The following is a 24318-nucleotide window of genomic DNA, read 5'->3' as shown; positions in this document are numbered from 1 at the left end:
GCTGTCAACTCGAATAAACCGGTTGAGTTTTTAACAGTGCTTCGTCGTGTGGAATTTGCTGTAAAAACGGTAATTTTCCATCTTTGAATTTTGGATCTCTTCAAGCTTTTCTGAGATTTTCACCGGCCGTAGCTACTGTTTTCGTATTATTACTTCCAGTCTTGCCTACATCTTGTTTAAATCTGTCATTATATTTCTCGCTCAGGCGTGCCATGGTGCGCCAAAAAAATCATAACAAAGCAACAACCAATCAAAATTTAGGATCAAGTAAACCAATCAAAACCTTTATTTGACCAGCCAACGCCAGGGTCTTCTCTCCTCTGCGTGAGAGGGCCCTGGGAACGAGGTTGACTGAATATGCGTATTGAACATCTTCGACAAGTGCACGCAGTTATGTTAAAAAGCTGGGCGCGCCATAATCTGGCCTGAAACTGTTACAACTATTTATTCTTCAAAGTAATACATATAGGTCCGTAATTTAAGAAGACGGAAGCCGTTAAAAACAATATCTTATAATAGTTCATTAATCAGTATATATGTATAGAATTTATTGAAAACGGCGAGCTATTTGGTTTGGTATTGTTGAGATGTTAAGACCTGGTTGTTTTCTGTAACGCTAAATTCTTTCATTTCTGGTTTGATGTCGTTACAAATGGCCTTGGTGAGTTTTGCGGTCACTTTCGACAACTCTTCTCCTTTCTTCACCACAAAACAGTGATTTCCTTCTGGCTCACTAGCCATCATCTTCAGGTTTTTAATGTATTCGTGTTTTCCAAGACCAACAACAAACACTCGTTTGCCAGAGTCTTTGAGTGTTTCAGCTGAGTGTAGAAGAGAGTCTATACCAGTACTACTACCTCCATCCGTCACCACCACTACGGCTTGAAGGACTTCTAACGAACGTAAATTGTTGTATCAGTACTCACACTACGAAAATATAATAAGATTTGGCTCGTTTGTGAATGGCCAATCAAAAGCCTGTACAGTGTTTTATTCTGGTATTTGAATACCTTAATTTACTTACCATCTATCTCAGTTTTATCTTTTGTTCCTATTTTTGCTCTAGCCCCGTTTTCAGGATTAAATAATTCCACTTGTGTTACCCTCAATGCAGAGGATAAGGACGATCCAGCACCTTCATATGGCAAGTTATCAACAGCCTTACTGAGTTCACCCAAGTCTGAAAACTGGTCAAACTTGATGGATACCTTGTAGTAATGAGAAAAGGGTATGACTCCCACACGCGTTCCATCAGACGACACAGCAAACTGTTTGATAACATCTTGGACAAATTTCTTGATGTATTTGAAGTTGTTTTCTCCCATACTAGCTGAACGATCAATAACAAACCCTAGGTCGATTTGACGTTTGCATTTTGATGAAGCTAAGTCGTAAAAAAATATTCAGAAAACAAGTTAGCCGACCATGAGATATACTTATTTCAATAAAGTTAGTCACCAAAAACCTAGAAAGCTGAGATCACTGAGGATCATGATAAACTTTTCATATCAGACAGGTAAAGCTTTTTTGATACAAACTGCAGTTTGAGGATGCTCAGAGGAGAATTTCACCAACAGAGTATCAAGCGGTTGATACATGCAAAATGTATCTACCCATAATCCTTGTCGGCCTCAGTTTTGAAGCTTTTCAGGTGACTAACTTTGTTGAAATAAGTACACAATACATAAGCACTAGAGTTGAGCAACACCCTTATATATAGACCTCCTAGTAATTGTTGTTATATCTTGAATCTATATTAGACTTGTTAGATCTGCAAGGAATTAGTGTGGTCATGAAATTACTTACCAAATGCGTCTCCACAAAACATAAACAATACCAAGAAAGCAGTTACTAATATTCCCTGAGCTGTACAAGACATTTCTATTGACCTACAAGGATAAAAAAAAAGAATCATCATTAATAAATCATCTTCGTTGATAGAAACCACCTCATATATCCCAATATGTTTTACTTCACAAAAAGGTCAAAACTGGTGATGGAATGCTTTCTTTGTTTTTCACCAAATTGAATATTGTTTTTAGGACTGTTCTGATTTTAACCAAATCATGTTTTTTACAACAGTCATGCATCTATAAACAATCAGTAAAAAATCACCTTATCACTCTGTGAATTGGCCGTGCTCTGACTTAGACCACCCAAAAAGGTTAGATTTTATAGCTTTCGAATAAATAGATGATAGTTTTTAGTTTTTTCTCTCTCTTCACTGGATTATGACTCACAATATCTGCCCATATTGAATTATTTGTTTATCGTGAAATATAAATCAACCCTTAGCAAAAATAGGATTGTTGACCATTTGACGTACCTTAGTTTCTTATCCATCCATTAATAACTAATAAGACAAACTACGATGAGAAAAATAAGATCAGGGAAAGTTTGTAGACTTCCTGTTAAATAAATGACAACAAACAAAAAGCGGCTTGTGATTCTGAACGCTGATTGGTCAGTCATGACACTCCTCGGCAGGTGACTAAATCATTAAATTTGACGGAAATTAACCTCAGTAAAAATAACTATTTATCTTGCAATGGTGTATTTTTAAAAAGGACTTTTTACCTAATTTTATTGGAAAGCTATAAAATAACTAGAGAGGTTGAAATAAAATCAACGGTTACCCGTAGAAACCTCCGAGCAAAAAACTCAAGTTTTTCCTTTTGTTAAAGTTGTCTGTTGAGTAAAATTTAAAATGTTAGTGCACCCACACGCGCTATTAAATGCACCTATCATGCTAGTCATTCGACTACGTGCCTGTTCGTTTATCAGTGAACATCGAGTATTGTCATGAACGTGTAGCTGGTGTATTCAACTCATCATGTCAACTAATTCCCTTCATCATTAGTAACATCGCTGGCTTGAACGTCGGAAGCACTAGTGGGACTTGTGGGAAGCAAGAAACGTGTGCGCTAGTAGTACGTCGACCCTCACCAATGAGGTGTCGATGTTCACATATGAGTATTGCTGTTTAATTTTTGTTGGTTTTCTCCTGTGTTTCGGGGTTTTTTCTCGGGATTCTCCAGTTTTCCTCTCTCCGCAAAAATCATCTTCTAAATTCCAAATCGATCTTAGGAGATACTCTCCATAGAATTAACCTCTTATATCTCCTTTCTGACTATAATAATGCGAATAAATAATAATAAGCGTCATCTATACGTGTATACCTGATATATAGCACGCGTATAATAATCTAGATGGCTAGTTAGAGCACCTATGTTCTACATCAATAAAAATAAGTTATATTGCGAGGATGCGAATTTTAATACTCTGTATGACATCAGTAAGTTGTGTTTTGGCACCAGGAAACTTGTCCACACTTAAGCTGAAATATTCACTCACGTACGGTGCTCTTTTTTATTTCAGTATTGTTCCTTCTTTTGTTTTCTTTTTTCGATTTCTTTTCATTCTGATCAAAGTAATCTCTTCCTAAAGCATTAAGAAAGTAATATATTTATATATTAGTCATTATGAAGATATTTTGTCTGATTTTTCCCCATTTTCTTATTGTTTACGTTTGCGTAAAGTATTCGAGCACCATGAAAACGTAAACACATTAAATCTTATCATAGTTGGATGAAACTAATTTAAAATTCTAATTTCTAACGTAGACCATCGCTTTAAATAGACATGTAACAGGCCAAGCTATCACGACACTTCACATACTGCAACGATAGCTAACACATCGCGAATCGATCTTGCTGCGCGATAATACGTATGCTAAGCCGCTGATGAAAAGTTTACCGTGTCGCTTTTGTTTGTCGACGAACAAGTGTTGAGTCAAGACGAGCGAGGCTGTCGTCAACATGGGAAGCAAACTTTGCTCTAAATTTCGTAAATTCAAGAAAAAAGTGTTTCTCAAAAAGGAAAAATATGAACGTCTTGAAGAAGCAGACAAACCAGAAGACTTTCCTCCAGAAATTTCAAGCGTCACCAAACCGTTAACTGAATCTAGCAGGACAACTAAGAGGTCTATCGTCAAAAAAGAAAAAAACAATCAACGAGACGATAAAGAATTGATTAAAAAGGAAGAGACTCACGAACCATCGACTTTCGAAGACATTGAAAGCTCGATTGTAAATTTACTCGAACAATTGAAAAAGGTGTCCTCGGCGACTCGTACCGCAGACAAGGTCACCGAGAAGGCAGAAATTATCAATAATCTTGGCGCTGCTTATTATAAAATATGCGATTTTCAAATGTCCAAAAAGTATTACGAGATGTATTTGAAAAACTTAGGTAAGAATGCTTCTCCTTTTTTAATGCAAAGAGCACACTGTAATATTGGCTGTGTGTACCGGAGACTTGGCGACTTTGATCAGGCTGAGGAGCACTTTCAAGAGGGCTTGGAGATTTCCGAACAACTACAAGATATGAAATCCAAGGGAAGACTTTTGAATAACATGGGAAACATTTGTGAGATGAGAAAGGATTTTGAAGGAGCTATATATTATCATGCACAACGAAGGAAAATAGCTGAAACAATGGGTGACTGGGAAACAGAAGCCAAAGCGTGTGCTAGTCTTGGCAACTCTTATCAAATCACTGGTAATCTTCGTGCTAGTATCGTGTTTTACGAGCGAGTCGTCATTTGGCTTAAACGAAAGTACAGTAAGTACATGTTATATTCTTGAATATTTTACTGACACAATGCATGAAGGTAATACAAACAAAGCAGATTTGCCACTAGATATTGACTGCTTTTTTCCCTCATCGAAGCCCCGCAACAAGACTCACGGTGGGAATTAACCGTGACATTAAGCTCAATCGCTAAGCCAGCTACTATATAATAGAAATGAATAATTTCGAAAGAATATCCGCTCCGTACACGCCAGGTACACTGATTACTTAATCGCAACCCCAATGTTCAATTCATTTGAACTGAGTTCAATAAAATAATATCAAAATGAATGACATCATCAAGCCGGGGTTTTTTCTTCTTCTCGCATATCGTCTACTCTTCAGTATTACATCATTTTAGAACTATTCGGCCTCGTATCGCGTTTGGTAAAAAAATTTTCTTTTGCCAAAGAAGCAAAGCTGTTAACATGATTGTAATGTAAATGGACAGATCTGCGTTAAATAACCATTGCCAGTGCTGTTTTTTGTTACCCTAGCAACGAAAAGTGCTAAGGAAATTTGCCTGAATGAAAAAATGAATAAAATACAACTAAATGAAACATCTGGCAATGACTGATATCAGAAAATTTGTGTTTGGCCGTTGTTAAGGAATATCTATATATATATATATATATATAAGTCATTAACATTACTTCTGTTACTTTTCCACAGTTTTTGAGCAGAAAGAAGGCAAAAGAAGATCTATCGTTTCCAGTTTTTCTCTTGAAGACGAGCAGTGGGTTTAAACCAGATATGTACCTAATGTATCTTCTGGGACAAGCGCTGAATACTAGCTCAGTTAAAACATTTAACGGATAATAAGAATATATATATATATAAATATAAACGTAATAAAAGGCGTAATTTCTCCCCGCAAACTGGGTGCTTTCTTATTTTAGAGTGACCCGGGTGTCAGCAGTGGTTGCGTACTTGCCCGGTACATACTGACTTGATAAGAGTACGGCACCCTCGGGAAACTGATTGTCTATCAGTCGGTACTGAGCGAGGTATCTGAACTTTGAACAGTCTAACAGACTCGCGGCATCACAAGCACTGCCATCAGATCATTCTAGTTCCGAGAGCCTGCGCTTTTGCCAGCCAGCGGAAGGCAAAAGGCAAAAAGGCGACAAAAGCGCATGCTCTAGGAACGAGAACGCAATCAGATCTGAACTCAGTTTTAGGTGTTTGATCCTAGTAGCTAGGGGCCAAGTGCCCTATTTTGTTTTCATCTCCCTTTGAGAAAATCTTTAGATAAATAAAATAAATAAATAAATGGTAACTGCGGGATTCATTCACTCATCAACTGTTCTGACAACTTTTGATCGGAGAAAGCTAGCTATACCACTCATTATCGAGTCACTATTAGATTGGTGGACGACCTCATTTAAACCAAATACTCATAGTTTTAGGGATGGGGATAATTGAGTTTGGGGGGGGGGCTAATTGAGTTTCTTCCGTCAACACAACGGAAAACAATATAAAAAAGCATCGTTTTTTTCTGCTGTAGGGGAGCTTCAGCCCCCCTTTGCCCCCCCCCCCCCCCTGGATCCTCCCTTGTGCCTGCCCTGTGTCAGTCCGTATACAGACGTATTTCAGTTTTGAGGATAGGATCCCGCTACAAGCGGTCAATCTCCGACGTCATGATCAGTACCCTAGCAAACGCCAAATACACTGAAAAAAATCGGTTGCTCAGCTCAGAGTTAGCGAGGATTTAAGAGAGTTTTCGATCACCCTCCCTTTATCAGGTAAAAGTTGTAAAGCATCCGAGTATAGTGTACCTAGTCCATGGTTTAAATGGCGAGGAGTTGCTCCACCTACACTGGGTTGGACGCAAACTAAAAACTGCCGGGCTAAATACAACACATATATAGTGTCAATCAATCATGAACAGTGTTTCCTGTTCAATAGACCTCTCCTGTAACATAACTTCTTTTTCGGTTTTTGGTTGCACAGAAACTGAATATTAGGTAATAAATAGCCTGCGATGGACTTGGTAATGTTACAGCGGCTTTTATGATTCGCGCAAGCGTCGTCTTATAATTCATTACCATTCCTTCACGGTCATTCTTGTTTATTTCTCATCGATCGATTTTTACTGACGATTTTTCTTGCAGTTTTCGGTCTCGTTTTCTTTCCTATTTAAAAAACTTCAAAATGCTTGATATTGCTTTAGAGTCTGCTGGAGCTAAAATCGCTCAAGCATCTTCATACGATGAACGGTATATCCCAGAAAATATTATTGATGGGTAAGAAAACATTATATAAAGTCTAGAAGATCACCATTTGTTTATATTTCCTTGGAAACGACATTGAAATATTTCAAACATATTTATTGTGATTTACACAGAACACTGGACACTTTGTGGCCTACTTCCGGCATGTTCCCTCAAGAATTTGTTATCAGCTTTCCATCACTCATGAGCATCGGAATGGTTAAGGTTATATGTTCAAATGGTAAGCATCATATATTATGGTATCAACTATCATTGCCAATAATGCATTTACATGTTATGTATTTTATATTCTATTTCTCTATAACGACTTCGGTAACTGGTAAACTTTTTCATGCAGTAAAGAATCTTCAAATCCAGAGGAGTATTAAATCAGAACCTATTGAGTTTGAAATGTTGGCTGAAAAAGGTAAAGTGCTAGAATGATATGGAATTGTCCAGTTTCTATTTTAAAATCTCTAATTGTTTGTGTATTTTGTATTAAAGAGCTGGAAAATTTAGAGGGACAGATGCAGTTAGAAGACATCAAGGTTCGTATCATTAGAATGTTGATTTTTTTATTAAAGATGTGTAACTATACTTTACAGGGCCATAGACAATATGAGATAAGCAAGGTAGTTGCCTTGTTAAAGTCTCAATGATGAAGTTCAAAACTCTGGAAATCACATCTCTAAGGGTCTCAATCTTTTTTCTGTGGGTGCATGACCGCAACCCTCCTATTTGCTTGTGCCTTTGCCACTCGTTTGCCTTGGTAAACATTTATTTTAGGTCTGGCTATGGTCCTGCTATACTAGCATACACCTATTTCAAAAAACATTGTCATCACCAAAGGCGATAGGGGATAGGTCATTCAGACATGGTAATGGTTTCATTGAATACAAAGAACATCGATTCAGTCTCAACACTAAGGTCCATGTTCTTGATGAGAATAAGAAGCAGAAACACAAGTCATTCCAGCTATTCTTGGATCTTGGAATGACGTATCTTCTATTGCTTTTTACCTATTGCCTATTACCTTTTACGATGACAACCTCTTTTGAAATAGGTATATACATATCCTGTTCACCACCAAATTGACCAAAGCATGGCCCTAATAATTGCATACTGTTTTTATTGTTACAGGTACCTATTACTTCAGCAACTCATGTGCGATTTGTTATCAAAAGTGGATATGATCATTTTGTTTCAATACATCGCATCAGTATTGATGGTACAGCAGTACAGTAACCAACATGTAAACACTAACCCATTCATGCAGTGTTTAGAGCCTAATGACTTGTAATATACAATAGATAACATTCCTCTGTATACATGTAATAGCATAGATGTAGCCTAACAAGTTATTATCACGAGAAGATTTCTGGTTAGAGCAAGAAAAACATTAATTTATTTATACACTGTGAATACAAATGACAGAGTGTTGTGTACTCCAAGGCATAAATATAGTCATCATGTTAATAAATGCCATCTATTTCATCAACCTTTGGTAACATTTGAACATGTTTTGTTGAATTTATAATATTGCATATTACACTGACCCCCTCCCCCAGGACAACCCAAACACTTGGGTACCCTGTGGAGCCCTGTGGTGGGTCTTTGTTCTCAAGTCAAAATGGCGGATGTAAGATTGAGAAAAGGAGGCCTTAAAAGTTCTCTTGAATCTAGTGAAGCCGAAAACAAAAGCTATAGAAATAAGGAAGAGCTCACAGTTAAAGAAAAGCGAGGTTATTCGTGGATATTTGTATCTACCTTGTGTTTTTACGGTGTAATATTAGGCATTTCCTACCTTGAGTCACGTTCTGTTCCTTCGCCCAAAAGACACGTCGACAGCCATATCGGAGAATTTTCCGAAGAAAGAGCTAGAGTTCATCTAGATGCCATTACCTCATTTGGCCCTCGTCCTACAGGAAGTGTAGCCAATGAAATTCATACAGTAAAGTACATCCTGGATCAAGTAGCAAACATAAAGTTGTCAGCCAAGAAATCTGTGGTTATTGAAGTAGACGTTCAAAAGCCGTCTGGTACTTTCTTTCTTGATTTTCTAGACGGATTTACAAGCCACTATTACAACATTACTAACATCGTGGTACGTGTTAGTCCTGTCAAGAATTCCCCTCCAGAACATTCAGTGTTAATCAATGCTCATTTTGATTCTGTTCCCAATTCCCCTGGTGCAAGTGATGATGCTGTCAGTTGTGCTACAATGCTGGAGATTTTAAGGGTGATGGCTCAATGTCCTGCAGCAAACCTTACACATGCTGTTATATTTCTGTTTAATGGAGCAGAAGAGAACGTTCTTCAGGCTAGTCATGGTTTTATTACGCAACATCCTTGGACAAAGAGCATTCGAGCATTCGTAAATTTAGAAGCTGCAGGAGCAGGTACTGTATTTTAAATGCATAATATACACAATGACCAATTTTCGGTTGCCTTAATTCAATCAGAAACATATTGAAACCTCTTTACCTAAGGAATTAAATAAAGTAATTGCTGATGTTATTTAAAGTCATATATATTTTTTGAAAAACATGACCTTGATCAAGTTTCAAGAATGATCGATAGTTTCATTTAAAGCTGAGAAGAGATGAGGTTGGTAGGTGATTAAAACAAATTTAGTCATGGAAATTTGATTATGTATTTCTTTGTGTTTGCTGCTAAATTCTAATTCAATGTGGCCTCAAAATGTTTAGTCATGTGCCTTTGGCTTGGCCTTCAGACACTGAACAATCACTTTCATGGGTAGCATGGGTGGCATTCGCAGCTAACGTGTCGTCTTTCACCGCTGTGAGTCCAACAGGTCAGGTCGCTGGTTCGAGCCCTGCAGTCGCCACATGTGAATTGAGTTTGTTTGATGTGTTGTTCTCTCCTATGCTACGAGGGTTTTCTCCGGGTTCTCCGGTTTCCTCCCTCCATAAAAATCAACATGTGAGTTGAGCATTGCGTGCATAGAATATTAAATGTAGTGGTAGTGGGTGTGAGTGAAAAGTGTCCCCAATTAGTACGAAAGCACTAGAACGACTAGACACTTAAATAAAAGTGATTTATTTATTTATTTGTTTATTTATTATTTCTTCATATTTGACATAAAATAAATTATGAAAAAATACATTAATTGTATCTGATGGAGATCTGATGGATATATTGATGCATTTTTGTTGTTCTTCCAAGGTGGTAAAGAAATAGTGTTTCAGACAGGACCAGAACATCCATGGCTGGTTAAAGCATATACAGAAGTTGCTCCATACCCTAGTGCTCAGGTGATTGGACAAGAGATCTTTCAAAATGGTCTTATTCCCAGTGATACAGACTTTAGGATCTTTAGAGATCATGGCAACATTCCAGGTATTGATATAGCATACCACACCAATGGCTATGTGTATCACACATATTATGACACCCCAGCGGCAATAACACCAGGTTCTATCCAGCGTGCAGGAGAGAATGTTCTAACTGTTGTCATGGAGATGGCTAATTCACCATTATTGACAGATCCTGGAGAGTACAGGCATGGTGCTATGGTTTTCTTTGATTTCATGGGCCTGTTTATGGTACACTATCCTGAGAGAATCGGTGTTATCATTAATGGCATTACTTTCATCTTTACTGTTGCTTTGATTGCAAAGAAAATGTTCATTTCAAGAAAGAAAGGAGAAGGCGGGATGCAAGGTACTTAATTCAAATCTTTTATCACTGTTGTATCAAATATAAAAAGGTTTTTCAGTTACTTTTGTTATCTTTGATTAAATTATTAAAGCATACAATATTATATTTTCATATCCCAGTGAACAGAATATCGATCACCAGTCTTTTGTCATCATTTGGTATACTACTGTTGTCTTGGGTAGCTGGTTTGACATTTCCCCTTACTGTAGCTGCTATTCTTACAACATCTGGACATTCTTTAACATGGTTTTGCAGGCCGTATCTGATAGCAGGTCTGTTTGTATCCCCTGTTCTACTGGGTATCGGCAGTGTTCATTGTCTGGTGAAACATGTCACTCTTCTCCCAAAGGTAAATAAAATAAATAACTTCATTCATTCATTTATTCATTCATTCAGAGATTTAAAAATAGGTCAAGTAACTACGTCTGTAGTTCCTTCAGCTACGAGGCTGATATCCCAGGAAGCTGACGGTGTGCACTGTACCCCCTCTCCATCAGTGCTCTGTTTTAAGAGTATTTAAAGCTGTGAATGCCAAACACTAACCAGCTGAGCTATGGCTGCTCCTATTGATGCATCCTACATTCATTCATTTGACTGGTGTTTATTTGATTATAGGAAAAGTCAAGTGGGGATAAGACTAATGCGTTAACACAATTATGGCAACAAGAGACAAATGTATTTTATTCATCTCTTATCATATGGACTGGCCTTTTAGGTGTTATGACGTATTACAACCTTGCTTCAGCCCATCTCCCTCTCCTATGGGTCATCTTCCCTCTTTGCATAAGAGTGTTTATCTGGGAAAACATGTTACGAAAGAACTCTTGTGGCACAGGAAACATTGTTCAGTTTCTAATAATGTATCTCAGCTCAGTGTTAGTTCCAGTATGTTTTACATCCTATTCATGTGTGACTGTGCTGGATCTTTTCATGCCAATCATGGGTCGTAGTGGTTCACAAACCATACCTGATGTATTCATTGCTGTTATTGTTGCTATCTTGGTTATTGTCTTGACATCTTATTTGGTAAGTGTACAATTGAGAGAAAATGTTATGTTGCTCACTTGGAAGGTTGCTGGGAAAGTGGGGAAAATCATGTGGCACCCTATTGTCCAATGAGAAGAGAGAGAAAATAGACTTTGGCACTTGGTGTATAACAAAATAATATTTTAGATCAGGAAATAAACTTAGGGTAGCTGCCTTCTAAATCTTTATATGTAAATTTGATAGTCAGGCCTCCGAGACCTCCTATATATCCTATATTTCCTATAATTTGTATAGGATCCTATAAAGAGCATTTGGAGAAGGTAATAAAATGGTGCTCCTTTTTTTTCATTCTGTTTTTTTTAATGGCTTTTTGGTTCTGCAAATCATGGCCTGTGCACCCTCCCTGCAAGATCTCTGGTTACGCCACTGAAAAGCTATTTTAGCTCCTATAAAGTGCATATATTCTTGGGGAAAAATCCTATATTTTCCTATATTTAGAACTTGTACAGCCTATATTTCCTATCGAATTTGTCTAAAAAGTAGCTGGGATGCCTGGATAGTAATAATTATCTTAATTTGATTGTGTTTTGTTGCTTCTTTCTCAGGTGAGTCTTCTGTACTTAATGCGCAACATGAACTGGGCTGGTTTGTTTCTTTGTGCTTTGACTTTCTTGTCTATTAGTATTTCACTCTCTGGCTTGGCTTTTCCTTACTCAGCAGAAAAACAATGTCCTAAAAGATTTTTTTACCAGGTAAAATCCAGATTCATCATACATACATTTTTTCCCCTTATTTCTCATCATCAAACTCCTCTATTTCCTCCATGCCATCTTCATTATTACCCTCCTCATCTTTCTCCATGTCACACGAAGCATGGGTGGCATAGTGGCGAGAGCGCATGCCTCTCATCAATGCAACTTAGGTTCAAGTCCTGTTTGGCTCAATGTTGTATGTGAGTAGAGTTGCATGTTGTTTCTCTCCTGTGCTTCAAATATCTTTTCTCCTGGTTCTCCAGTTTTACTCCCTCTGTAAAAATCAACTTCTAAATTCCAATTGGAATCCAGTGGAAGAAGAGCCACCCTGTGGAATCATTTGTTTAAATCCATTATCATTCCCATCATTTTTATTATCATTATCATAATCATCATAATCATATATCATCATCATCATCTTGTATAATGTATTATTATCATCATGTATCATCATCATTATTATTAATATGTCATCTTCCTCATCAGCACCCTCTTTCTTCATGTCATGTTCCTCATCGTCACCCTCCTCATTCTCCATGTCACCTTCCTCATCGTCAACCTCCTCATTCTCCATCTGGTCTTCCTCCACATTTCTCTTCTTTCCATTTGTCCTTTATCTGGATCACCGTCCTATAAATATATTATGAGAGAAGTTCATAATTTACTGCCAACCATATATCATAGCTGCCAGTATTGGCCATTAGCTCACCAAGAGTCTTCTGTAGTTCATTTGTAGAGCATCTGACTAGAATATGGAAGACAATGGGTTCAATTCCCATTAGGGACTTTTTTTGAGTTCCCTTACTGTTGCTGTGACATGATGAAAATAAAATATTGAAATTCCTCTTATTGTCTTAGCATATTGTGAGAACATTCCATGGGATGGATGGAAGTGTTGTCAAGAAAGACTCTGGTATCTGGTTGAACCCACTTGACTACAATGGTATTACTCACTTAAAGGACGTACCTCTGATCAAGCAGGCCAAACAAGTCATGACTGATGATGGTGTCTATCAAGGCTTTCCATATTATCTTCCAGCAAGAAATCTTTTCAAGTTAGTAAACTGTTGTTTTCAAACATATTCAGACATCTTTACATTATCTCTTTATGAGAGAAATACATTTTGTCATCAGAAAGTCATTCTACATTCCTGGTCCTCCGCCGGATGTCAGGTCTTTACTATGGGACTGTAAACTTTTATCAAGGACCCAGGAAGGGAGGACGTTTCGATTCACCTTCTTAATTAAAGGTACTTCATAGCTAGAATTATTTTATGGAGATTCTAATCAAATCATTACTTATGTTTTGGTTGTATGTTCTGCAGGACCTGATCACATGACTGTATACTTCTCAACTGCACAAGAGGTATATTTTCTATCTTCATCATTAGGACACTTGGAGTCTACTGATGACCCATCACATACTCATGGGACTACCTACTTTATATATTACTCGCATGGTACTCGAACTGTTCCTTGGGAATTTTGGGTTGAATTTCAGGTACGTTCAGTATTTATTTATCCCCAGACATAATGTCGTAAGTTTGTTATTTGTGTTTTGAGGTCCTTTGAATCTTTTCCCTATTTAAAACTGGCCAATTGGTTTCTTGACCTAAAGTAATAAGCCTTTTCATTGATGGAAAGCAACTAGCACACTATACAAGTAAGAAGTGATAATTTGGATGATTTTTTATTGTGTTTTCAGGTTGAGAGAGACCTCCCAAAGAATTCCCCCCTGATGGATCTAGCTGTAGCAGCACATTTCTTGAATGGAGAGCAGTCCAGGACCCCATTTTTGAACCAGCTAATCAAGGAAAGTCCTGATTGGGTCTTTGCTCATTCTTGGGTCAACGTTTATGAAAGCTGGTCCTTTGGTGTCTAGAAGGTCATTCTTCGTATTCATTACTTTAAAAAACCTTTTCCCAACTGTTAATAAAGCAAAATTATTTTTATATTTTACCATACATTAAAATATTTTGGGAAAAATACTAGACTAGTTTCTTGTTACAATTAAATGAGACAGCAAGAGTGTTACGTACAACCTTGTTTATTTATACTCAATACAATACACTTTGTACAATGGGAATTCTGAATGTTTTCTGAATCTTCATCTTTAATGGTGGTTTGTTTTGGTAAGATTAGGTAGAACTAACAGCACATACATACAAGAAAGACTGTGCATTGCAATAGTTTTTATAAACAAGAAGTGCAAAGGGCAACATATATTGCCTCCTTAAATGAAGAGTTATATACAGAGCAGCAAATTATGAGGGCTGTATATACAAAAAAGACTAAAATAATGTGCAGTTCCAAAAATTATCCATACCCTGCAGAGGAATTTACAGGTAGTACAGAGTGCTACAAATAATGTCCCTATACAGGTAGTACAGAGTGCTACAAATAATGTCCCTATACAGGTAGTACAGAGTGCTACAAATAATGTCCCTATACAGGTAGTACAGAGCGCTACAGATAATGTCCCTATACATGTAGTACAGAGTGCTACAAATAATGTCCCTATACAGGTTGTACAGAATACTACAAATAATGTCCCTATACAGGTAATACAGAGTGCTACAAATAATGTCCCTATACAGGTAGTACAGAGTGCTACAAATAATGTCCCTATACGGGTAGTACAGAGTGCTACTGATAATGTCCCTATCCAGGTAGTACAGAGTGCTACAAATAATGTCCCTATACAGGTAGTACAGAGTGCTACAAATAATGTCCCTATACAGGTAGTACAGAGTGCTACAGATAATGTCCCTATACAGGTAGTACAGAGCGCTACAGATAAAGTCCCTATACATGTAGTACAGAGTGCTACAAATAATGTCCCTATACAGGTTGTACAGAATACTACAAATAATGTCCCTATACAGGTAATACAGAGTGCTACAAATAATGTCCCTATACAGGTAGTACAGAGTGCTACAAATAATGTCCCTATATGGGTAGTACAGAGTGCTACTGATAATGTCCCTATATGGGTAGTACAGAGTGCTACTGATAATGTCCCTATCCAGGTAATACAGAGTGCTACAAATAATGTCCCTATATACAAGTAGTACAGAGTGCTACAAATAATGTCCCTATACAGGTAGTACAGAGTGCTACAGATAATGTCCCTATACGGGTAGTACAGAGTGCTACAAATAATGTCCCTATATACAAGTAGTACAGAGTGCAACAAATAATGTCCCTATACAGGTAGTACAGAGTGCTACAGATAATGTCCCTATACAGGTAGTACAGAGCGCTACAGATAATGTCCCTATACATGTAGTACAGAGTGCTACAAATAATGTCCCTATACAGGTTGTACAGAATACTACAAATAATGTCCCTATACAGGTAGTACAGAGTGCTACAAATAATGTCCCTATACAGGTAGTACAGAGTGCTACAAATAATGTCCCTATATGGGTAGTACAGAGTGCTACTGATAATGTCCCTATCCAGGTAATACAGAGTGCTACAAATAATGTCCCTATATACAAGTAGTACAGAGTGCTACAAATAATGTCCCTATACAGGTAGTACAGAGTGCTACAGATAATGTCCCTATACGGGTAGTACAGAGTGCTACAAATAATGTCCCTATATACAAGTATTACAGAGTGCTACAAATAATGTCCCTATACAGGTAGTACAGAGTGCTACAGATAATGTCCCTATACGGGTAGTACAGAGTGCTACAAATAATGTCCCTATACATGTAGTACAGAGTGCTACAAATAATGTCCCTATACGGGTAGTACACAGTGCTACAAATAATGTCCCTATACATGTAGTACAGAGTGCTACAAATAATGTCCCTATACAGGTAGTACAGAGTGCTACAGATAATGCCCCTATACGGGTAGTACAGAGTGCTACAAATAATGTCCACATCTTACTGTTGCGACGTGTTTTTAAATGAGCATGTCGTTCATGCTGATGGAGCCACTCTATTAGACTTGCAGCGACAGCGGATCATGACATCAACAAAAGCCGTCCTGACGTTGTTGCTCACTGCCAAGCACACAATGGGATTCCAAAGTCCACGACCAAAGAACAGGAAGAGGAATGCGAGATCCACCTTGAAATTGACCTTTGACCAATGTTCATTCCATTTTAAGTTCATGATTGTCAAGGCAAGCCATAGGACCTCAAAGATTCCCAACTGTATGGCAGTGATGAGGATGACATCTTGCTGAGGAGCGGGATTGTTCTGAGCAGGTTGGTTTGCTCTACCTGTATGAGATAGTAATGCACATGCAGCTTTAGGTAATGTTTGAAGAAGAAAGCGATCAGAATTATACCGAGAAAGTTAACGTAATCGAGAAAACGGAATGCTAGCTTAATGAATACCTTTTTTTGTGAAGACGATGGCAAGAATAGTAAATCCAAAGGCTGGTCCCAGGGTCAGGAAAACAGAGATGATGTTGTAACTCAAATCTACATCGCTATTCGTCGTCCATTTTATCCAGCATGTGGACTCGAACTGATCATACGTTCCCCATCCACCTTTATGGTTAAGAGGAGCAGTTGCCAACAGCCCACCTACGGCCCAGACTGCAAGAAGGATTATCCTCGTCACTATAGCGTTGACAAAGATCTTGCCATGCAAATTCGGAGAAAAGTGTAGTAGAAACTGGCTGAATGAGATAACAGCGATATTCAGCAGGAAGGCGTTGTACATAAAGGTATGCAAGAATCCTACAGATCGGCACACAAAGTCAACTATGATACCCAAAGAATCGGTGAGCAGGGCCAATGCCCAAATGAATCCAGGTGTTATGGCAGTGAAAAGATCCAGCACGAAGATGTTTTGAAGCAACAAATAAGAAATGGAAGACCGTAGACGCTGGTGAAATACGGTAATCATGATGCAGGCTATGATGATGATCAAACCATTCATAGCAACTGATGTATAAAACTGTATCATTATTGCATCAGCTTGTTGTGCGGGACGAAATGGAGCTTGCTTTGCCGGTGCGGACGTAGTATTAGTGCTTGTCTGATTTCCCATGATGACTACGAGCAAACCTAGCAACGAAAGGAGCGAGTATCACAATGAGAAAAGTATCTTATTTTACTAACAGATATATTAAACAAAAATATGTCAAATAATAGTTTACTGTGCACGATGTCGATCGGAATCTTCGTGCTCTGGCAACTGACTATCAAAAACTGCACCGATATCGTAACTGAATAATAATACACAACTCACACTTTACATTTAATCTGATAGGCTACACGAAATACAATTATGAAAGAACAGTTCGATTCCAACGTGTAAACGAATGGCAAAAGCCACACCTGCTGATGTATATGGAGAAAGCAGATGGCCATGGTACTGTGAAAAATCAATTACTTCCGAAGACCGACATGAGGTCCATGCAGCCAGCAATGTTATGATGAATTATAGTTTCAAGTTTATTCAAATAAAGTAAATGTACATTGCAAATCAGCATACACCACTGACCCGCAAATAGCAAAAAATAATCGAGGCAAATTATTGTTCAGAGGACCACTCAAAGAAAGTTCGATGACCTTTTCTTCATTTTTGTTCTTAGGGTTTTAATTTGAATGAATTTTTTTTATGGAAATATTGGTTCTATATGAGTTTCATAACTGTGAAGACTTTTAGATTTTAGAAGAATTTTAGTGACGTCTGAAGTACCTTTGATTTAAAGTAAATAAAGTGTCAAACGAGTTTGACGGAGAAAGCCAGTACCGGCCGGTATAAAGATTCAAATTAGGTTTTTCGTTTTCTCTATTTAGTTTTTAATTGCAATCATTGGCGGTAGTATGCTATGATTCCTTTAGCGATACTTCGATTCATATTTCATCGTTGGTTTCAAATACATAAGGTCTATATACGACTGAACATATTTAACAGTTTCAGTTTCACATTTTGTTTCTCGGTTTTGTTTATACTTAGTTCAGTTTATTAAACATTAGTGCAAATGTCTAACCCAAATAAATACAAATGCACATTTAGTTAGTAGATTTTAATCTTACTACTTAAAAGTTTTATCTTTTTTTAAAGTGCAAATGAACTCTTTGACAATACATTCAGTACTGGTTCTGCATAAAGTAAATAGTTGTTTGGTAAAATATTTCTTGATTTGAGTGATGCGTCTCTAAGTTATGAAGGTATTTAAGTGTTTTAGTTGTAACTAGTAATACTAAATGCTGGCCATTTTGAAAATACAAATTCTAAATAGCTTTCATGTAAACCATGAGTAAAATAATGATGATTTTAAAATACTGTATCTATTAACGATGTCACAGTCCTTAGCATATTGGAAGTATAAACCGTCATGTTAGAAACGCATCACTCAAATCAAGAAATATTTTATCATTCAACTATTTACTTCATGTGGAATCAGTACTGAAAGTATTGTCGAAGGGTTCATTTGCACTTTAACAAGAAAAACAAAGGTATAAAAGTTACGACGTTTCGGCTTTAAACTTAACGTCATTATCAAATAAAGATAAGATTTTTCAAAAAGTTCCCTCTCTTTAAGTGTCTCTATGAACTTGTGAGGTTCTTATCAGTCACGGTAGTCTATTTTAAGTGTAACATTTTTCTTAGCTTATACTACTTAAAAAATTGAATAAATTCTATGTCTAGAAAACGAAAGCCACTTGAAAATCATTTGTGGTTACAAATCTCAAACTTATTTGTTAATAAACTATTATTTATTATTATTTGTTGTTAAAGTCATAGTATGTGCACTAACTATTTGATAGATTTTATATGTATATATACTATATATCATGGTACTCACCTCGAGAGAGAGATATTCCAGCCACAAGACTGTCTTCTTCGCGCGAGAGAGAATTAAGTAGATATCAAATGCTTACTGGGTCTTATAACCAGCAAGAAGTGTTTAGTGACAGTTGCTTGGATATACTTACACACATGACAGCATGTGATATGGACTCTGGTTTAGTACCTCTGCATGATCAAAGCAATGTATTATTTATTTTCATTAGTTAAAGTTTTAATTAAAATATGTCCCTAGCACTTTCTTTGGTCCTCCCATCTCATGTGACGATTTCTTTCGCAATACATGGTAATATGTAAACTCATCTCTGTTGAATTATCATATGACCCGTATCTGCCCGGGCGCGCGCTCTTAGAAAGACCTTCGGGAAAATGGCGTGAGCAGGGCCGTACGAATCCGTACGGCCCTTCTCGAATCCGCGCGCTTTCTTTTTTTAAAACTATTTTTCTTTTCGTGAGGGTCATATGATAAAATGCTTATTGACTGAGTTAGGTCGGGTCGTACGGGAAAATATCGCTGTGCTCGGTCCGTACGTCATCACCTCGAGCCAAATATTTTCCCGTACGGCCCTCCCACTCAGTCAATAAGTACATATTGCGCATAGAATCTTTATTATCCCTAAAGCAGATTTAGGGGGGGTTACACACAATCCTCTCTTCTCCCCCCCCCCCCCCCCCACCCACCCAAATAACAGTGTTAAAACAAAATCAAAGTAGAATAATGTAATGACAGTTTCAAGGGCGTGGTTTTATGCCTTATTTTACAAATCAATAAAAAGCGCACCAATTTACTTTGCATCCAGCAAATTTGCAATATTTTTATTTCTACTTTACACCTACGTAAATTCTTGTTTTAGCATAATCATAGCCAATTCACTGAATAGTAGGGCAGCTGATCAGTTCATATTATCGTACTGACAGCACGATGGGACAGGGAACATCTGCCATGTACGCTTTATGGAAATTAAACTGCCTTGTAGTACATGATTTCTACTCCGCTAGATATCAGGAGCGAATTTTATAAAAAGATGCAAAAAGATATACAGTTAAAGTAAAAAGTCAGGAATAGATACAATAAAAAAAATCACTAAATGGATATTCTTTAGTTACTAGAGTAGTTACTGAGTGGAACCAAGAAGCAGCTATACAGGCCAAGATGGATGGTCGTCAAATCTCTATAGCAACGCTATATATGTGTACATAAAAACAAAACTTAAAAAGTTCAGATGTTACTGATGAAGATCTAGAAATCCAATGAGTAAGTGCAATAACAAGCAGTTATTGTACGAGGTTCAGCAAAATATCGTGATTTGTTATTGGCAAACGAATTGAATTATTTGCCGATGCCAGAAGTTCATAGCTAACATAGACATAGTTATGGACTATTGCCGATGCCGAGGTAAAATAATTGCTTGCAAGACACTAACAAATTATCGATATTTTGTGATAATCTACTTCAATAATTGTTTTATCATTCGAGTTATTTTTTTTCAAGTTTCCTCTGTGTGCTTTGGCTGTTTTTGCTGGCTATCGAACATACCAAGTCATTGGGAAGCAAGCCATGATGACAAATGCAAGGTTACTGCGCAGGAGCAAAATATAGTGTCACTATTATTTGCAGCAAACGGCTTTGCACGGTAATGCGCATGAGCAGGTAGAATATATTTTGTAGGCAGTTATCTCGGCCAATCAAAACGACGGAAAAAGTAATTTGATTGATAATTATATTTATCCTAAAAATCATGCGTTCTGATTGGCTATTTGCGTGGGCGGTATTATCTCCAGCAGTATCGGTCCAGATGATCCAGACGTCATGTGTACGCGGGCATGGGATAACGGGGAAAATAAATGTTATTTACAGTCTTAAAGTCGGTGCCCTCGGTCTTGTGCTGCCTCTAAAAAAGTCTTTAAGTGTGGCTGCTTGTTTAATCAAAATTCTTACGACTTTCCGATTTCAGCAAAAATCATGTAACGCGTCCGTTACCGACCTTTAAAATTTCGTTTCTGATTACAGTTACATGCACTATTAAGATAATTATTATATACGAACATGATTATCGTACTATTTCAAAAATAATGCTTTAGATGTGGCAAGTTCTTTTTTGACCGAATCGAAGCCATCATCGAATCGAAGGTGGATCAGAACGCTTACAGCTTCAGTCTCTTAACCCACTGAAGTTGGAGCCAAAGCATTTGGGGGCTTTTCACAGTGTAATGTTGACGTCTGGGCCGTTGCTCTACTTTGCGCAAAGATATTGGATGTGGAACCCTCATCAGTGGCGAACGATAAACGACATTTAAATACAGATAAGAATGCTCGTCTGAACTGAGGATTGAGTATTCCGTATATGATCGGATTACCGCAACTACTGGTGAACATCAGAAATATCACGGATGCAAAGACAAACCTTGGTGGTCTACCGCCTACAGTTTCATAGACAACAACAAGAGAAACAGGCATCCATGTTGCCAAGAAGAAGCAAACGACTGCAAAAGTGGATTTCAAGAGCTTGATGTCTGTCGCATGAGATGCATTATTCTGAAGATGGGCCGCGACATTCGTCGAGCTTGACTTGACTGTCTTGTAGATTTTGTAATAGCAATAGAATATCACCACCGTTGTACCATTGATGACTCCCAGGATTATAGTAAGGACATAAGACAAATGCTGTTTATCCCAGATTAGAGTGCACAAAGCGAACTTGTCGTGATATCTCATGACTCCCCACCCGTACAAGGGTGGTGTAGCAAGCAGAGCAGCTGCCATCCACACCAACAAGCAATAAAATACAGCAGAACGACGGCTTTTGAAATACTTTGCATAAGAATTGCTCTTGACGACCTTGAAGAAACGATTGACTGCGATGAGTCCCATTGTAAGAATGGAACAAATCCCGAAGGTAAACTGCATGGCTGCAGCCCAAGGACAGAATGTTTGGCCGGCAACCCATCTTCCAGTGATGATAGAACCAACCCAGAATGGCATATGAAGGAAGGCCATACACACATCCGTCCATGCCAGACTTTCAATAAACACATTTGTAATCGTTCGTAAACGAGAATCTTTGCGAACCACGTAGATGACAAGAGCATTACCTAGGAGAGAGGCTGTAGTAATAGCTAAGGCGAAGATCGTTTCTATGGCAACAAGAGCGACTGCTCGGCCTAAAGGATCTTCATTATGTAGACCAGTACTCTTGTGATTCGAGAGGTTCGATACGTTGGTTAGCGATCCCATTTGGAACTAGATTTCAGAAAAAAAGTTTAAATATAAAGGAAATATTGATAGGTTTATTTTCTATACATGTACTAGTTCTTTTTAATGTCCAGCTCCGAGCGACAGAGAGATATATTATATATGTTGCTTTAAAATATACCCGTCTTTAAAGTTGGTGGGAAAGGAGGAGGGAGTCGATCGTCTTGGTTTTCTTTGTCTTCTACGCCTTTTGCTGCTCATATATCTCTCTGAACAAGGCGGTAAACGCGCGCTGCATGTATGAAAAACTGCCTTCAACTATCAAAACGACTTACAAACGTCAAAGTCGAGAGTTTTTTTGTCATAAAATTAGCCGGCGATTTTTCGTCTTTCTCATTCGAGTTTGTTCGTATCAACGGGTAAAACTGAACAAAATAAAACTCTTACCCCTTGTATGCCCTACGCTTGCTTTTAGTTCCTTATCCGTCCACGGCTTCGTTAATCCAGTCAGTGATCTATTCTTTTCCGCACTTGACTGAAGGCGTTTAAAAAGTTCAGCTCGCTTGTTTGCTTGGTTTATTTGGCTACTGTTCCAGCCTGTGCGTCATTCAATCTGTATATGGGTTTTGTCCTAATGTAAACACAGTCGACAATTCAATATCCACTGATGTCCGTTAACCAAATGAACAAAGGCTATAATCATCTGAATTTCCTTTTTTATTGGTTAAATTCTTTCTAGTGTGTTCGCCGGTCTAAATTTCATCATTTTCAGTTTCATCAAAGCCGCAATACTGCACAAAAACAAGCTGCCTTACGCCAATAAAGCTGTGACAATTTCCATTGAACTGAACAAACAAATAAAATGCAAAGTCCGTCAACTCATCAGTAAAATTAGAAATGAACGATTAAACCCCGGATATTTTGTTTTTCGATATCAAATGTTTTATTATAAATAATGGATAAATGTATTCTACTTTGAACATGCATGTGTATTTGTTGCCTCTAGGCTATAATATTCCTCTTGCCGAAACAACGTTATATTGTGTAATTCCCATAATTAATTCTTGTTAGTAAAGCCAAGCCCCTCGGCAGTTGTACGATCAGTTCCGTTCAGAATTACCTTACGACAATTGATCAAATAAAACTGCATGACTTATTGTCAGTAAATACTTACGAATAGTTAAAAAACTGTGCAAGGATTGAAATAATGGTACTCAGTCTAAATAACGATTATAATCCGATAACTCGATCACAAATCCATTTTGTGTTCCACTTTTATTAAATCTGCGTGTTAGTCGAAGTCTACGGTATCTCCAGTAAATATGTACTTATCATATTGAATTACGCATACAGATGTAGCCCAAACCACCAATTATTGATTAGAGATTATTGTTATTATTAATTATTGATTAAAGACTATATATTTCTGTTATTCAAAAAATTAAAAAAATAATAATAATAAAAAAAAAAAAAAACGATGATTACAAACGTGAATGAATTAAGTGTGTTGTGGTTATCAAAGTAGTAAGTTTAAAGTCTAAACTATCGATAAGAGTAAATGGTTTGAACCACGTGTTGAAGCTTGTTGTGAAATGTGATCGTCCGTGTGAAACTATTGAGTTAACCACCACTAACAATCAGAAACAACAACAAAAAAATTTCAGTGAAGAAGTTTGAAGTCAATTTTCACCACCTTTTGGTGATGATCGATGCCATCATTTTCAGGAACTCTAAACTCTGAATGGTGGAAATTTACGAAAAAAGCAGATATAAAGATTTTCTGATAATTTGATTGTTATACCCGCCCAGCAAACATTATGGAGAATGTGAACGTGGTGTACAATAGACATTTAAGGAATGATTTTACTTGACTTCAGTAGACTGAGTATAATACCCTCATCATAACAAAACGGATTCTAATTAAACATGCTGTAATGAAAATTAAGGCCGGCTTACGATTAATGGTTTTTGATATAGATAGTAATCAGACTCAATAAAGTTCAAGTGAGTCTACTAAATGTATTGTGGAGTGAGCTCCTTGTCAGTGGAAACTATATGAGAAGCTATTATGAC

At 37.4% G+C, this 24318-nt stretch overlaps 6 protein-coding genes across 9 annotated transcripts; 3 read left to right on the top strand and 3 right to left on the bottom strand.

Annotated features, from left to right (window-relative positions):
- Positions 1 to 70: 70 nt before the first annotated feature.
- On the bottom strand, positions 71 to 3213 carry LOC116287970 (cochlin). Of its 3 annotated transcripts, none has more exons than XM_031694683.2 (4): positions 2327 to 3213; positions 1807 to 1889; positions 1025 to 1384; positions 71 to 893 (listed from the first exon to the last, which is right to left on the bottom strand). In XM_031694683.2, the coding sequence occupies exons 1-4, from the start codon at positions 2341 to 2343 to the stop codon at positions 565 to 567; spliced, it is 789 nt and encodes a 262-aa protein (XP_031550543.2). In that variant the 5' UTR covers positions 2344 to 3213; the 3' UTR covers positions 71 to 564. The 3 variants fall into 3 exon arrangements, with proteins under 3 accessions (XP_031550543.2, XP_031550545.2, XP_088886564.1); XM_031694685.2 differs by having other exon boundaries at positions 2116 to 3212; XM_089030438.1 differs by lacking the exon at positions 2327 to 3213 and having other exon boundaries at positions 1807 to 2001.
- Positions 3214 to 3546: 333 nt separating this feature from the next.
- On the top strand, positions 3547 to 5911 carry LOC116287969 (uncharacterized). The gene is made up of 2 exons (XM_031694682.2): positions 3547 to 4623; positions 5305 to 5911. The coding sequence occupies exons 1-2, from the start codon at positions 3819 to 3821 to the stop codon at positions 5376 to 5378; spliced, it is 879 nt and encodes a 292-aa protein (XP_031550542.2). The 5' UTR covers positions 3547 to 3818; the 3' UTR covers positions 5379 to 5911.
- Positions 5912 to 6202: 291 nt separating this feature from the next.
- Positions 6203 to 8343, top strand: LOC116287945 (intraflagellar transport protein 25 homolog). Its single transcript, XM_031694654.2, has 5 exons — positions 6203 to 6878; positions 6980 to 7086; positions 7204 to 7272; positions 7350 to 7393; positions 7986 to 8343. The coding sequence occupies exons 1-5, from the start codon at positions 6787 to 6789 to the stop codon at positions 8088 to 8090; spliced, it is 417 nt and encodes a 138-aa protein (XP_031550514.2). The 5' UTR covers positions 6203 to 6786; the 3' UTR covers positions 8091 to 8343.
- LOC116287943 (endoplasmic reticulum metallopeptidase 1) lies at positions 8340 to 14414 on the top strand. 2 transcript variants are annotated; one of them, XM_031694651.2, is made up of 9 exons: positions 8340 to 9244; positions 10032 to 10529; positions 10646 to 10875; positions 11142 to 11552; positions 12119 to 12265; positions 13124 to 13320; positions 13400 to 13515; positions 13591 to 13766; positions 13971 to 14414. In XM_031694651.2, the coding sequence occupies exons 1-9, from the start codon at positions 8476 to 8478 to the stop codon at positions 14145 to 14147; spliced, it is 2721 nt and encodes a 906-aa protein (XP_031550511.1). In that variant the 5' UTR covers positions 8340 to 8475; the 3' UTR covers positions 14148 to 14414. The 2 variants fall into 2 exon arrangements, with proteins under 2 accessions (XP_031550511.1, XP_031550512.1); XM_031694652.2 differs by lacking the exons at positions 13400 to 13515; positions 13971 to 14414 and having other exon boundaries at positions 8447 to 9244; positions 13591 to 13722.
- Positions 14297 to 19170, bottom strand: LOC116287944 (uncharacterized). Its single transcript, XM_031694653.2, has 3 exons — positions 19051 to 19170; positions 16622 to 17299; positions 14297 to 16504 (listed from the first exon to the last, which is right to left on the bottom strand). The coding sequence occupies exons 2-3, from the start codon at positions 17280 to 17282 to the stop codon at positions 16200 to 16202; spliced, it is 966 nt and encodes a 321-aa protein (XP_031550513.1). The 5' UTR covers positions 17283 to 17299; positions 19051 to 19170; the 3' UTR covers positions 14297 to 16199.
- Positions 19171 to 19836: 666 nt separating this feature from the next.
- Positions 19837 to 22915, bottom strand: LOC116287963 (visual pigment-like receptor peropsin). Its single transcript, XM_031694676.1, has 2 exons — positions 22693 to 22915; positions 19837 to 22293 (listed from the first exon to the last, which is right to left on the bottom strand). Exon 2 carries the CDS (start codon positions 22285 to 22287, stop codon positions 21214 to 21216), a length of 1074 nt encoding a protein of 357 aa, XP_031550536.1. The 5' UTR covers positions 22288 to 22293; positions 22693 to 22915; the 3' UTR covers positions 19837 to 21213.
- Between the last annotated feature and the right edge of the window lie 1403 nt (positions 22916 to 24318).

This window comes from Actinia tenebrosa, unplaced genomic scaffold, assembly GCF_029948245.1.
Source record: "Actinia tenebrosa isolate PJP-AT-01 unplaced genomic scaffold, QUT_ActTen_1.0 PGA_scaffold15__27_contigs__length_11533743, whole genome shotgun sequence".
Taxonomy (NCBI): Eukaryota; Metazoa; Cnidaria; class Anthozoa; order Actiniaria; family Actiniidae; genus Actinia; species Actinia tenebrosa.
Note: the sequence above shows the minus strand (reverse complement) of the source record. Positions and strands in the feature narration are given on the sequence as shown.

Bases quoted from the DNA above. Each gene is read 5' to 3' on its own strand.
- LOC116287970 (XM_089030438.1), bottom strand. From the start codon at position 1,918: ATGATGATTCTTTTTTTTTATCCTTGTAGGTCAATAGAAATGTCTTGT. The intron at 1,385-1,806 runs GTAAGTAATTTC...TTTACGACTTAG, and splicing joins GTTTTGTGGAGACGCATTTG to CTTCATCAAAATGCAAACGT. The intron at 894-1,024 runs GTAAGTAAATTA...TACGTTCGTTAG, and splicing joins AGATAAAACTGAGATAGATG to AAGTCCTTCAAGCCGTAGTG.
- LOC116287969 (XM_031694682.2), top strand. From the start codon at position 3,819: ATGGGAAGCAAACTTTGCTCTAAATTTCGTAAATTCAAGAAAAAAGTG. The intron at 4,624-5,304 runs GTAAGTACATGT...ACTTTTCCACAG, and splicing joins TTGGCTTAAACGAAAGTACA to TTTTTGAGCAGAAAGAAGGC.
- LOC116287945 (XM_031694654.2), top strand. From the start codon at position 6,787: ATGCTTGATATTGCTTTAGAGTCTGCTGGAGCTAAAATCGCTCAAGCA. The intron at 6,879-6,979 runs GTAAGAAAACAT...TGATTTACACAG, and splicing joins CCAGAAAATATTATTGATGG to AACACTGGACACTTTGTGGC. The intron at 7,087-7,203 runs GTAAGCATCATA...TTTTTCATGCAG, and splicing joins TAAGGTTATATGTTCAAATG to TAAAGAATCTTCAAATCCAG.
- LOC116287943 (XM_031694651.2), top strand. From the start codon at position 8,476: ATGGCGGATGTAAGATTGAGAAAAGGAGGCCTTAAAAGTTCTCTTGAA. The intron at 9,245-10,031 runs GTACTGTATTTT...TGTTCTTCCAAG, and splicing joins TTTAGAAGCTGCAGGAGCAG to GTGGTAAAGAAATAGTGTTT. The intron at 11,553-12,118 runs GTAAGTGTACAA...CTTCTTTCTCAG, and splicing joins TTGTCTTGACATCTTATTTG to GTGAGTCTTCTGTACTTAAT.
- LOC116287944 (XM_031694653.2), bottom strand. From the start codon at position 17,282: ATGGGAAATCAGACAAGCACTAATACTACGTCCGCACCGGCAAAGCAA. The intron at 16,505-16,621 runs GTATTCATTAAG...TATCTCATACAG, and splicing joins CATCGTCTTCACAAAAAAAG to GTAGAGCAAACCAACCTGCT.
- LOC116287963 (XM_031694676.1), bottom strand. From the start codon at position 22,287: ATGGGATCGCTAACCAACGTATCGAACCTCTCGAATCACAAGAGTACT.